This window comes from Pipistrellus hanaki (genome assembly GCF_964339955.1).
Source record: "Pipistrellus hanaki genome assembly, chromosome: 8".
Classification (NCBI taxonomy): Eukaryota; Metazoa; Chordata; class Mammalia; order Chiroptera; family Vespertilionidae; genus Pipistrellus; species Pipistrellus hanaki.
In genome coordinates this window covers 9,834,422-9,848,165 of record NC_140510.1, presented here as the reverse complement: position 1 = coordinate 9,848,165, position 13,744 = coordinate 9,834,422, and the positions used below count along the sequence as shown (strand labels likewise).

General features: G+C 37.0%; 1 protein-coding gene across 5 annotated transcripts in view; it reads left to right on the top strand.

The window, feature by feature from the left end:
• The window catches only part of PTPN4 (protein tyrosine phosphatase non-receptor type 4), a 175,468-nt gene that overhangs the window by 110,133 nt on the left and 51,591 nt on the right, over positions 1 to 13,744 (top strand). For all 5 annotated transcript variants that reach the window (XM_084892217.1, XM_084892214.1, XM_084892216.1 and 2 more), the window contains 3 exons: positions 2,391 to 2,516; positions 4,617 to 4,775; positions 11,023 to 11,182. In XM_084892217.1, coding sequence (XP_084748343.1) covers positions 2,391 to 2,516; positions 4,617 to 4,775; positions 11,023 to 11,182 — 445 coding nt within the window. The remainder of the gene's footprint in view (positions 1 to 2,390; positions 2,517 to 4,616; positions 4,776 to 11,022; positions 11,183 to 13,744) is intronic.

The following is a 13,744-nucleotide window of genomic DNA, read 5'->3' as shown; positions in this document are numbered from 1 at the left end:
TAAATAGAACAGATTTCTCCTTAGACTTTTCATGTAAGGTTGGTTTTTCTTCAGCAATAAGTTAACTGTGTTTTATTTATATATCAACTCTTTGAATTGCTTTTATACTTTTTTAATTGTCATATAATATCTAAGAAGAAAGCATAAGAATGTTCTCATGCAATAGAAAATTGAGGTGCCATGGTCAGAATATGAATTTACCACATTGCAAACACACTGATGAAGTGTGGTATTTTTTTCTCTGAAATTTCCACACTCAACAGGAAACATAGACAGCAAGTCTGAGTGGGTGGGTCTCTGAGGTTAAAACTGTTAATAAAATAAAATATCTGAAATTTAGCTTTAAATGCAAAGCATTTACAACCATGTTTAGTTTATTAACAACAGTCAAGTGTTCTGACGCTTTAAACTAGGTGAGTATAACTGGATTTTTTCCATTTTCAAATGACTTTTTTTCCTCTCTTAGAAAATGAAAGTAGTTGCTCTCCTAGCTATCGTTATTAAATTTTCTTACAGCTTACATTTAGTAGTTTAATATATGAGAAAGAATAGTTTAACATTAAGAATTAGCATTCATAAGAGAGCCATAAATGCTAAAGTTCATGCTTTAAAAACTTCAAATTTACTTATGAAAAATGAAATCTGAATCAACATCCTTTTTTTTTAAATTGATAACATTTACATCTCCTAGCAAATGTTAAATGTTCTTATATTAAGGAGATGTCATTAGGCCAAACTAAAAAGGCTTTAGCTATAAATACATGAAATGATATATTTGTGTGGTTTGGATTCATAAGTAATTTAAGTTCCTCATGCTTTAGTAAAGTTAGTAGACTAAAACATTGCACAGAAAACTTAGATACTCGTATATTATAAAATTCAGGAGGTAGTAAAGGACCTTAAGATTATACATTGTACTGATAACATAGATATTAGTTGTAAGGTCAAAATTAGGATTTAGGGTCCCCACCCATCATGGTTTTTTGTTGTTGTTGTTGTGTGTTGTGGTGTTTTGTTTTGTTTTTTTGTTTTTGCTTTTTTTTGTTTGTTTTGTAGAAGAAAATATTTTCTACAAAAGAAAATAATTCAAGAGAGAAACATGGAAATAAAGACTAATGAAATGGAAGAAAGATGTAAATATATATAAAAGAATGCCAACCCAATAATATTTTCTGGGATTTAAAATAGGTAGAAATAAAATACAAGACAAATAATATATCAATAATAACTTTAAAAAAATAAGACTAATAAAATACTGTAGAAAAAAAGCAAATAGAGAAGAGATTAGAATACTAAAAAAGTAAATATAAGTCCAAATATGCTTCCTGGTTTGTACATAAATCTTATTGAGTACTCTTGGTTATTGTTACATGGTTTTTAGTCTTTTGTTTCTCTGTGTTCTTCAATAAATTTCTTTTTTTTTCCCCTAGTGACTTTCTTACTCAAATATGAAATTATCAGTTCATAAGATAATTTATTATGTGTTTTTATACAAGTAGTTTAATTCATAATATTAACCTCCATATTAGCTCTGCATCTCAAAAAAACTAAAATTTAGATAGATGTCATATATTTTCCATGAATTTTGGCCACTATTTGAATTTGCATATAAAAAAGACTTTAGTTAACTTACATAAAATTCTGAGGGTGTTTAATCTCTGCAAAGATCGATATCTTTTCTGAAAAGATGATAGCTGAAATATATAAGTAGGTAACAAAACATATTCTTTTATTTCCCACCATGAGACAAAATCTCACTGGTGGGGAGAGTTCAGTGAGCAGGGGAAGGAGACATATATAATGCTTTCAACAGTAAATAATTTATAAGTTAATAAGGACATAAATAAATAAATAATGTGTTTTAATAAACCCTGCCTTTATAATTTAAAAAGAAAGAAAAGAAAACTATCCACTGGCCTACTACATATTAGAAGGAAAAAATACAAATAAAATGTAATATACATAACTATCATTTTTGCCTTGTCCTCCCTGAGGCAGAGGATCAGGGTTTGAATTTAAGGACATTCAGGAGATAATATGTCAGGAATTATTTAATACATTCAAGGATTTCAGAGACTCTACAATTTTGATAATATTTGAAAAAACTTTTGATAGCCATCTCTTCCCTTGCTTTTTCCTTTTCTCCTTTTTAATCTTGTTTCTTTTTCTCCTTTTCCCTATTCTCTCTCCTACTTTTTCTGGCTTATTTTTTCTTCCTTAATATAAATATTTACTTTCTTAGGAAAGTATTTGATAAATAGTCTCTGACAACAGTAATTTCTTGAAAGTAAACTATATTTACTCATCTAGAATATATGTTAATACAAATTCTGAGTTTTGGTTTATGGTTTGGTGCATAAAATTAAAAATTTTACATATTATTTTGGCAGATCCCCAAGTAAACCCTTGGCACGAAAATTAATGGATTGGGAAGTAGTAAGCAGAAATTCAGTATCTGATGACAGGTTGGAAACACAAAGCCTTCCATCACGAACTCCACCTGGGACGCCTAATCAGTAAGTGCAGACTCAAATCAGGTGTTCATTTTTCTCATTTCTAAATTATTGACTATATATGTCCATTACTTGAAGATCAAAATATGTAAACATTTCTTATTTAAATTTTGGTTAGATATGACTTTTGTTATTGCAGATCATTATTTCCTCTGAGCATTTCTCTGAGCCTCTAGCTCATTGTGTAAGTGGCATGAAATAATAGCCTCCCATCAGATGAGGTAGTAGAGCCTTCAGCAAGAATGCTCAATTTCTTACACAGTCAACTTTTAAAGTAAGGGTTCCTAACCAATAAATCAAAATCTGCTACTAGACTTAAAATATGAGAATATGGTTGTTGTTGACATCATCCTTTTCCATGTGGATCTCCATTAGAATTTCTGAAGGAGCATACGTTGTCTGAAAATTCTAAGTGACTATGATTCTCTTACTTAAGCTCCTACCCCAGCCACTGCTCTGCCATTTTCTATGGTCTAGAAAGAGGGATTTCCAACATCAGTTCATGCAAACTTGGCCATAGCTATGCTACGAAGCTGTGTTATTCAGCACTTTTGGTTTATTATACTCTAGGATTTCTCACAAATGCCGTATATTTTGGTGTAGATAGTAATAATAACATGATGTTATCTTCATTTTATAATGCTAACAGATGTGTTATAATATGTGTATGTAATTAAGATATTAATAAATGGATGTGTGTCAGTACATTGACAGACCTTGTTAACCCATAGGTTGATATACAAAATATTTGAATTTTGGTATGAAATACAATATTTGAAGAAATATCTCATACACATTAATGTCCAATCGGTGTACACTACGTTAAAGTTGTGTCACTGATAGATGTTTGTGAACCAAAGAATACACTTCTACCATATTGCCAGTAAAGTATACATCAAAAGTTGGGGTTCACAGAATGATACTTAATTCCTAGATATCTTTCTTTTCTAGAAAAAATAGACTAAAAAGTTTCTGTCTTGCTTATTACAGGTTGCTAAATCATCTTTCTTTAAAAGAGATTGTTTGTATTCAAAGGCTAATTAACTTGTTAGAAGAATATCCAGAAATTTCTTTTTCGGGCCCTTTTCTAGCCAGCCATTTATCCATTTGTGACCAGGAACAAGAAATTTAAACTAGATGATTGAATTAGTTAGCTCTAATTAATGAAACAATTCTGGATGATCTGAAAAGATTGGCTTTTTTCTAAATTTTAAAGAAACAGTACAGTATAGGGGTTATTTTGAGCAAATTAATTAATCTCTTTGTCCCATTTCCTTTATCTATAAAATTATATTTATAATAATAGTCTTATAGTATTGTTATGAAAGTTAAATGGTGATGTATGTAAAATGCTTAGAATAATGCCTAGCACAAAATGCACGCAATAAGTAAATGTTAGCTAGCATAGTTAATAATAGTGACAGTAATTCATGTGACTATGTCATGTATGAGGATAGAAATATGTAATTCCGTATTTAATCATAGGAAGTAAATAAAGTCCCATAAATAAAAAACATAAGAATTCAAAAAGAATATGCTAAGTGAAATCAGTCAGTCAGAGAAAGCTAAGACCCATATGATTTCATTCAGATGTGGGATATAAAACTAAAAGGCATTGACACAAACAACAGTATGATAGTTACCAGAGGGAAGGGGGGAATGTAGTAAAGGGAAAAGGGATCCAAGTATATGGTGATGGAAGACTATGATTAGACTGTGGGTGGTTAGCACACAATGCAATATACAATGAAAAAATAATTCAGACAAGAAGATATTTCTAAATCGTTTATTCTATCTATTTTATGAGTGCTCATTAAGTCACCAAGTTGTAGTAACTAAAACCTAGAAACATTGAGGTTGGTAGAGATAATAGATGACTAAATAGATAAAATCCTTGTGGTAGATGATTGTCTATAGCTCAGATTTTGATTTCTTATTCTGTGTTCTTTCTGTTTATGTCACACTGTTTTTGTCAAGAGACTTTGAGTAGTTGATGTGGTTAGTCTTAAAAGTACACACCCACTTTTTGAAGGAATCATATAAATAACATTTTTAAAATTGAATTAAAGCACATTTTACTCAATTTTCTTCCTCTTTGTGTAGTCGAAATTCTGCATTCACACAAGAGGGACCCCGGTTACGACCATCTTCAGTTGGTCATTTGGTAGACCATGTGGTTCACATTTCCCCAAGCGAAGTATTTGGAAATCACAGATCTCCATCTTCAACACAAGCTAACAGCATCATTCTGGAATCATCATCGTAAGACCTTTTCCTGTTCAATTTCCTTCTTATAAATAATAATACCCCAAATTGTTTCACTTTAAATATTCTTTGAAATTAGGGTATTTGATACAAGTTTTTATTTTTGCAATATTTGTAAATGTGCTTATTTGTCTCTGAGAGTTCTTGGTGCTCTCTTCACCAAAAAGAAATCTCCATTATTTCATTGATTCAGTATGTTCTTGAAATTTTAGTACATACACTTAAATATTTCTGCAGATACTATAGTACTGTGGAAGTCAGTAAGGTAGTGAAAGATAGAGTTTTTAAAAATATTTTTCAGAAAGGGACCCATGAGATGACTAGACAGTTTGGAAACATAAAGTAGCAGAGGGGAACTAAGTAAGATGACTGTTTCACTGAAAATAATAATGTGAAAATAATGTACACATTATGTTTAAAATTCATTCTTGTTTTATATTCTATACTGATACACATATTCATCTTCTTAAGTCAGTATTTATATGTCATCAGTTTAATGTACAAAATGTTTTCCCCTCATTAAAATGCAACATCTGGATTTATTGGTTTATATAATACAGTTCATATGTAAGTAAAAATACAGTGTGAGAATTAAGATAAAAGTAAAATACTTTATAAGATACATAGATAGGTAAGAAGATTCATTAATTGTTGAGAAAGAGGTATAAGATATAGTGAATGTAATCAGGATTAAAGAAAAGATGGGAGGGTAGATAGAGTGATCAGCAAAGCAGTTATTATAGGTACTCTAGGAAAATGTCACTAAATCTGTAAGACCCATACTGGGAACAGTATTTTCTGTCCACAGTGGAAAGTCTGCAGTTGTGAAGGACTGGCTGTATACATTGCCCTTAGACCATCTATAATAATAAAAGCATAATATGTTAATTAAACTAGACAGCTAAACGACATTCTAATGAAGCCACAGGGACTGAGGCAGAGGCGGTTAGGGGCAAGTAGGCAAGAGGTTAGGAGTGATTGGGCAGGCTAGTATTTAGGGGAGATCGGGCAGACAGGTGAGTGGTTAGGGGTAATCAGGCAGGCAGACAGAGGTAATTAGGGGAGATCAGGCAGGCAGGCTAAGCAGTTGGAGGCGATCAAGCAGGCAGAGTGTTTAGGGGCAATCAGGCAGGCATGCGAGTGGTTAAAGGAGATCAGGCAGGCAGGTGAGTGGTTAGGGGTGATGAGGCAGGCAGGCAGAGTGGTTAGGGGCGATTGGGCAGGCAGGCAGGTGAGCAGTTAGCAGCCAGCGGTCCCGGATTGCAAGAGGATTGTCATGGATTGTGAGAGGGTGCAGGCTGGGCTGAGGGAACCCTCCTCACCCTCCCATTTCCCCTGTCCCTCATGCACAAATTTCATGCACCGGACCTCTAGTTTTATATAAGAGATTGAACATCTACGGATTTTGGTATCCTCAAGGGTCCTAGAACCAATTCCCTGTGGAAAACAAGGGATTACTGGGGGAGCACATAGTTGTAGAAGCTTCCCCAAGCATCCTAAGCCCTAAGAGCAACCATGCATGTCGAGAACCTGTCTACCACCCTCTGAGAAGTTATTTTAGCAAGAAAGTTATACAAAACCATAAAGGAAGGTAGATAGCCTATGATCTGGAACCCAAAATTATATTCTTTACTTTGTTACATCTTGGCTGATCCTCTTTCTATATTCCATTCTCTTCACCTTTTCTTTAGAATTTGGCTTAAATGCCAACCTGAACCTGTATGCTTGTGTTCTCTTCCTATTGGTGTCTTCCTGTAGCTAGGAATGTTTAAAGAAGAGTTAGACTCAAACACCCACTGGAGTCTGACAAGTAACACAGGGTGGGATTTATGTGAACCTAAATACCCATGACCCATTGAAAGGCAGCAGCTACCCCTTGGCTTTGTCCAGTGGTTGACAACTTACAATTTAGGTCCATTCTTTCCAGAACTTCCAAACTTTTCCTTCTGGAAATCCATATTTGCCATGTAATTTTTAATGTCAATTAACTCACATTTTATAAAAACAATTGATGGGCCAAATGTGTGTTGGCCAAAATAGTTTCACAATCTCCAAATTTGCAACCACTATCCTAGGACAGTGATTTCTATTCAGAAGTACATAATAAAAATCACTTCTCAAGCCTTTTTACCATATATGCCTTATCTTACCTCAAAAATGCAGATTCAATGGTGTTAGCAAAATGTCCTGTAATGCCAGTGGTGTCCCTCTTTTGTAACTGAGCATCGCCATTGTTACGCCCAGACCCATCAGGTTTGGTTCACTGAGCTGTTACACTACAGATTGGGCATCAGTTTGTCCCTGTACTATTACTTGGCACTATATGTAGCCTATTAGTGGACCAAGAATAAAGAAAGTCACTCTAACTCCATTCCTATCTGATCTCAGCTCTTACACTCTTCCCTATAGATTTTTAAAAAATATATTTTATTGATTTTTTACAGAGAGGAAGGGAGAGGGATAAAGAGCTAGAAACATCGATGAGATGTGCCTGCAACCAATGTACCTGCCCTTGATCGGAATCGAACCTGGGACCCTTCCGTCCTCAGATCGATGCTCTATCCACTGAGCTAAACCAGTTTCGGCATTCCCTATAGATTTTTAGTTTGAAGCTAAATGCTTCCTGAGTATGACAGCTGAATACAAAATTAGGAAAAGTTTCTCTTCACCTTGCCTAAGTAAGGAATGAGACCTATCGATCGAAATATGTAGAATTCAGAGACTTCAGGTTTTTGTAAAGACTTGGAGGCTTTTAATCAACTTCTTCTTAGAAATGTCACATCTGTGAGGCTCTGCAAGGGATGTCCATCTTCATCTTTCTTAATCTCTTTTAGCACAGCATCCATGTCTATTCTAATCTGTGGGAATATTTTTTGACCCACAGCATTAGATTGTATTGAATCTTAGAGGTGTGGTTTCTTAGCAATTGAAACTAATGGAATAAAAACTCATATGTTTGGTATCTGGATCCCTGGACATCAAGGTAGACCTCTAAGAAGTTTTTGCTACAAAGGAGAGGTTTATTCTCTGATGCAGTATTACAGGTTTATCAGAATTGAGACCATTTTATGCTCTGCAGCCTTCTTTGTAGAAAGTTAGACTGAGTGGACATTCTTGTTTACCTACTTATTTAATTATTATATTTTATAGTGGCTTATACAATTTCAGAAGGACTATAATTCTCATTAAGAAACCCTCCCTGGAGGACATAGAGTTACACATAGATTATTCATTATTAATTCCTCTGACTTCCTTGGCACTAATCAGATTTTTAGTTCCCTACTAATAGTCACCAGGTATTTAGCAGCAAGCATCTAAGTTCACAGCTTCTCTACCAAGGAAGAGCATATGTATTCTCTAGCAAGGAAGGGCCACTGCGGCGGTAACCTGTGTATTAGTTATCTTGAGCTAAAGTATGCAAATTACCCTACTTACAGTGACTTGCAACACAGATTATTTTTTTTTTATAACACATGTACATCGTGGATGGACTGCCTCCACCCATGTCTTTTTTATTCCAAGACTCAGACTGACACCAGCCCGTGTTTGGGATGTGGCTGATCATGGCTGAGGAAAAAGAGAAGCATATTGAGTCCAGAGCTGTTTCTTAAAGCTCCTTTTCAAAAGGAGAAGCATACCGCTTCTATTCATATTATTATGGCCAGAGCAAGTCATATAGCCAAGCTTAATGTCAAATGGGAAGGGTGGAGAATGATTTTTGAACAGCATATAATTGAATACTTCCTCACGCCTATGTTGTTAGTCAATAAAAATAAACAGAAACTGAGTAAAATCTGTGCCTGAGTATCACAGCGGCTATTAACTTCTTATCTGTCCTTAAGCAATGGACAGTAATTCTTTTATTTCCCTCCAAGGACCTCCTGCCATCTCAGAGATAAATATAAGCCCAAAGATGGTCAGTGCTCTTATCAAGGACCATTTTTCCCTTGCCTGCGCTCCTCAACTCCTCAGCTTCCTGGATGCATGCCTTCTAGCATACAAGTTTAACCACTGGCTCCCCCTTTTGGTCTTTGTGAGAAATTCACAAGTAATGTTAACATGCTGTGCTTGAACTTTTATTATTTTTTATCTCAATTACAGTTAACATTAATATTATTTGAGTTTCAGTTATGCAGCATTGTAGTTAGACAAATCATATACACTGAGTGGCCAGATTATTATGATCTCTGAATGCATAATAATATGGCCACTCAGTGTGTGTGTGTGTGGGGGGGGGCGGGGGGTGCGCGCGCGCACATGCATATTAGAGGCCCGGTGCATGAATTCGTCAATGGGTAGGGTCTGACCAGGGGGGTGGACATGGGCATTTGGCCAGCCTGCCTGTTGGTTGAACTCCTGGTCGAGGGGACAATTTGTATATTAGCCTTTTATTATATTATGTTCAGAGATCATAATAATCTGGCCACTCAGTGTATTTTGCAAAATGTTTTTTCCCCCCAATATTTTTAGTACCCACCTGGCACAATATATGGTTATTACAATATTAGAGGCCCTGTGCGTGAAATTTGTGCACAGGGAGGAAGGGGTGTGTGTGTCCCTCAGTCCAGCCTGCACCCTCTCCTATCTGGGACATCCCTCTCACAATCCTGCTGGCTCCCAACCACTCGCCTGCCTGCCTGATTGGCCCTAACCACTTCTGCCTGCTAGCCTGATCATCCCCCTAACCTGATCAATGCCAAACTGTTCCCTGGTCAGCCTGGTCGCCACTAACTGTCTTCCCCCTATAGGCCTGGTCCCTCCCAACTGCCCGCCCTTGCAGACCTGGTCACTCCAGCTACCCTCCCCTGCAGGCCTGGTCCCCCCAACTTCCCTCCCCTTCTGGCCTGGTCACCCTTAACTGCCCTACCCTGCTGCTCTGGTTGCCCAACTGCCTTCCCCAGTAGGCCTGGCTCCTCTCCCCCAACTGTCCTCCCCTGCAGGCCTGGTTGCCCCAAACTACCCTCCTCTGCCAGCGCAGTCACCCCCAACTGCCCTCCCCTGCAGGCCTGGTTGCCCCTAACTGCCCTCCCCTGCAGGTCTTGTCCCTCCCACCTGCCCTCTCCTACAGGCCTGTGTCCCCCCTAACTGTCATCCCCTGCAGGCCTATGTCCCCCCTAACTGTCCTCCCCTGCAGGCCTGTTTGCCCCAGCTGCCATCTGCCAGCCCAGTTGCCCCTAATTGCCCTGCCCTGCAGGCCTGGCTGCCCCCAACTGCCCTCCCTTGCTGGCCTGATCACACACAACTGTCCTCCCCTCCTGACCATCTTGTGGCAGCCATCTTGTGTCCACATGGGGGTGGCCATCTTTGACCCCATGGAGGTGGCCATGAGTGATGGTCAATTTGCATATAACTCTTTATTATATAGGATTACCGTATTATATAGGATTACTGTATTGACTATATTCCCTATGCTGTACTTTGATTATTTTGCAACTACCAATTTTTACTTTTTATTCCCTTCACCTTTTTCACCCAGTACCCTAGCCCCTCTCATCTCTAGTAACTGTCAGTCTAGTCTCTGTTCTCAAAAGTACAATTTTTACCTTGAAACTTCCCCTATTATACCTAGCTTTTTTTTTTTTTTTTTTTTTTTGCTTTTTTTTTTTAAATCAATACCTTCTGTTACAGACTGTGGCTTATGTTCTCTAATGTTAATTAGATTTTCACATCTTCCCCCTTAAGTTATATACTCTAACAAGGTCTCATACAGTTTTGTCTTTTTGGTGTTCTCAGCATTTTTAATCAGATTCTAATCCTTATTGCAGCATTGAGTTCATTACTTTCATTTTTATTTCTAAATAAATTGGGCCACTTAACTTCTATAGACTACCAGTTGTTTTACCTGTGGAATGGCTCAACTCTCAGTTCTGATTTCTCTTTGCCTGCCTTGTTTCCTGGCTATTTGTATGACTACATTGAAAACTTTTTAAAAAACGTTTTTGGAAAGGTATGTACCCTGTTATAATGATTACTATAAATATCTTCACACAGATACCCTTGACATAGATTTTTTTATATGTAGTATTGATTACAGATTTGATAAAGTAGAAAATTGTATGTGCTATTTAAACTTCAAATGTAAAAATATTTCATTAAACAGTGGCATTTGCAAATCAATATGGTATTTAAAGCTTGTCTCTTACTAGACATTGTAAATATCTGAGTTGCTTGACTCTAGCTTTTAAAATAACAAGTATATGAGACAACTTCCAAAATACTTGTTCTTTTCCTTTTTCCTATCTAGATCACAAGAGACCCCTGGGGATGGGCAGCCTCCAGCTTTACCACCCAAACAATCGAAGAAAAACAGCTGGAACCAAATTTATTATTCACATTCTGAACAAGATCTGGAAAACCATATTAACGAGGCATTTGATGTTCCATCTTCCCCTGAAAAATCTACTGTAAGTAGTTTCAAATCTCAGATTTCTTTGAAATTTTTAAATCATAAATGAAGTTATTTTTGTATAGTGGCACGTTTTGTAGTATTTTCTCTTTTCATTAGAGGCCCGTACACAAAATTTGTGCATGGAGGAAGTAGAGGTCCCCTCAGCCCAGCCTGCACCCTCTCAATTCCGGGACCCCTCAGGGGATGTCCAACTGCCAGTTTAGGCCCAATCCCCTAAACTGGCATTTGGACATCCCTCTCACAATCCTGGGCCACTGGCTCCTAATTGCTCACCTAGCCTCCCTGGTTGCCCCTAACTGCCTCTGCCCTCTTCTCTCCCCCTCACTGCCCCACCTGCTGGCCTGGTCGCCCCTAACTGCCTCCCCACCCCCTGCTGGCTTGGTTGCCTCTTACTGCCCCCGCTGCCAGCCTGTTCGCTTTCAACTGCTCCCCCCCCCCCCCCCCCCCGGCCTAGTCTCCCCATGCAGCCTGCTGTTCAGTCCTTTGGTCGTCCCTCACTAACCCCCCTGCCGGCCTGATCATAGGCAGCTATATTGTGAGGGTCAATTTGCATATTACTTCTTTATTATATAAGATCATATGTTTTCTCATAAATTATGACATGATATAACCTAACTGGAATTTCCTTTTATCATCATTTATATAAATGCTCATTGCTCTGGATGTTAATTCTTAATAAATATATGTTGATTTTAGTATTGTAAAACACATTTCTAGAACCAATGCTAATAGTCCATTAAATACCGTTAACTTGATTATAATTCACTGAGTGCATAGACTATCATTTTCATCAACCTTTTGACTATATTTATGAATTATGTTGGTACTTTTGCCTTATAGAACATGCTTTTAACACAACAAATGGTAAATTGTAAAATCCCCTGATTTATGAATTTTTATTGCTTTTTTAGATAGATGTAAATAAACCAAAAGTGAGATTATCAATAAATTTTAAGGATACATAGTGTTCATGAAAAAGGGTAAGGACAGACAAAATATGCATATATTTCAGGAAACTTAATAGGTACATCAGTAAGTAAAATAAAATAAGATGCAGGGAGAAGAGGGTCCACAGCAAGTTTGGCACTGCCAGAAATTTCTGGTAGCCATTGCACACATGGCCCTCTCATTTTTCCACCTATGGCCCTCCCATGTTATGTCAAGTTGAAAGGCAAGAGGCACTCACTCTATTCTCCCATACTTGTTGTTCCACCACCATAGACACGTCAAAAAGAGAGAAGAATCCTTACCCATCATGGCAACTTTAGTGTTACCTCTGTGGTGATTCTTTTGTATCATTCATTCATTGGTTCATAGTTGTTGAGATCGTTCTGTGTGCTAAAGTACTTTGGTAGGTAATAGGAATACAGAGATAAGTAAAACATGGCCCCTGCTGTTAAATAATCTATGGTGTAGTTTGATTTTTCATTCATGTCTTTATTGAGTATCTGCCATGCATTGTTGTGGGCTTTGAGGGTTTTATGGAAAAACAAAACAAAAAAACACCTTGCCTTCAAGGAACTTACATTCTGGGGATAAAGGCGAGACAAATAGTAAACAAGGCACATAATTTAAGTATATAGCATATTAGATATTATAAATGCTAGGGAGAAACATAAAGTCAGAAGGCCTAGGAAATTTCAAGAATTTTAGATAATATAGCCAGGAATGAACTTAGTGATAAGCCATGTAGATAAGCTGAGGGAATGGTAGGTACAAAGGCAGGGGTATGACTGATACAATCAAGGAAGTCAGTGTGGCTAGTGCAAAATCAGCAAATGAGGAGGCGATGGGTCCAGAACTGGGTCAGATCCTGAAAGCCTTGTCTTATAAAATAAAGACTTTGTTTTAAACCCTGAGTGAGATAGGAAGCAAATGCACATACAGATCTGAAGAGAGAAATAGCATAATGTGACAAGTTTTAACAGTTTCATTCTAGCTGTTCTATTAAAAATAGCCTGAGAGCAGGGTAGTAGAGATAGTGTGTTATAATATATTGAAGTATTTCAAGCAAGCAATGGTGATTTGGACCAGCATGGTAGCCATAGAAGGAGTAAGACATGACTATATTCTGGCTATATTTATAGAGTAAAACTAACATAATATGCTGATGGGTTAGATTGGTGTATTAGAGAGAGATCAAGGATAGAAGCAAGGTTTTTGCCCTGAACAACTAGAAAGGTGAAGTTTCCATTTACTAAGATCTAAAGACTACAGGTAGAGTAGGTATGGGTGGAATATCAGGAGCTCAATTTTGGACATGCTAAATTTGAGATGTCTATTAGAAATCCATTTGGAGATGGGATTCTGAAGTTGAAGGGAGAGGTTCAAGCTGGAGTTGTGACATTGAAAACTGATGGTATATAGACAATATGTTAAACCATGAGGTAGGAAGAAATCACCAAGGAGGTGTGTTGTGTATAGATTTCTAAATAAGATATTCTTGAAATTGAGCTTTGGCCCTCTAAATTATAAACAGGAGGGAGATTTAAAAAATAAAATAAAATAGCATCTGAGACTGAGGAGACATAGATAGAAATGGAGTCAACTGGTGAGA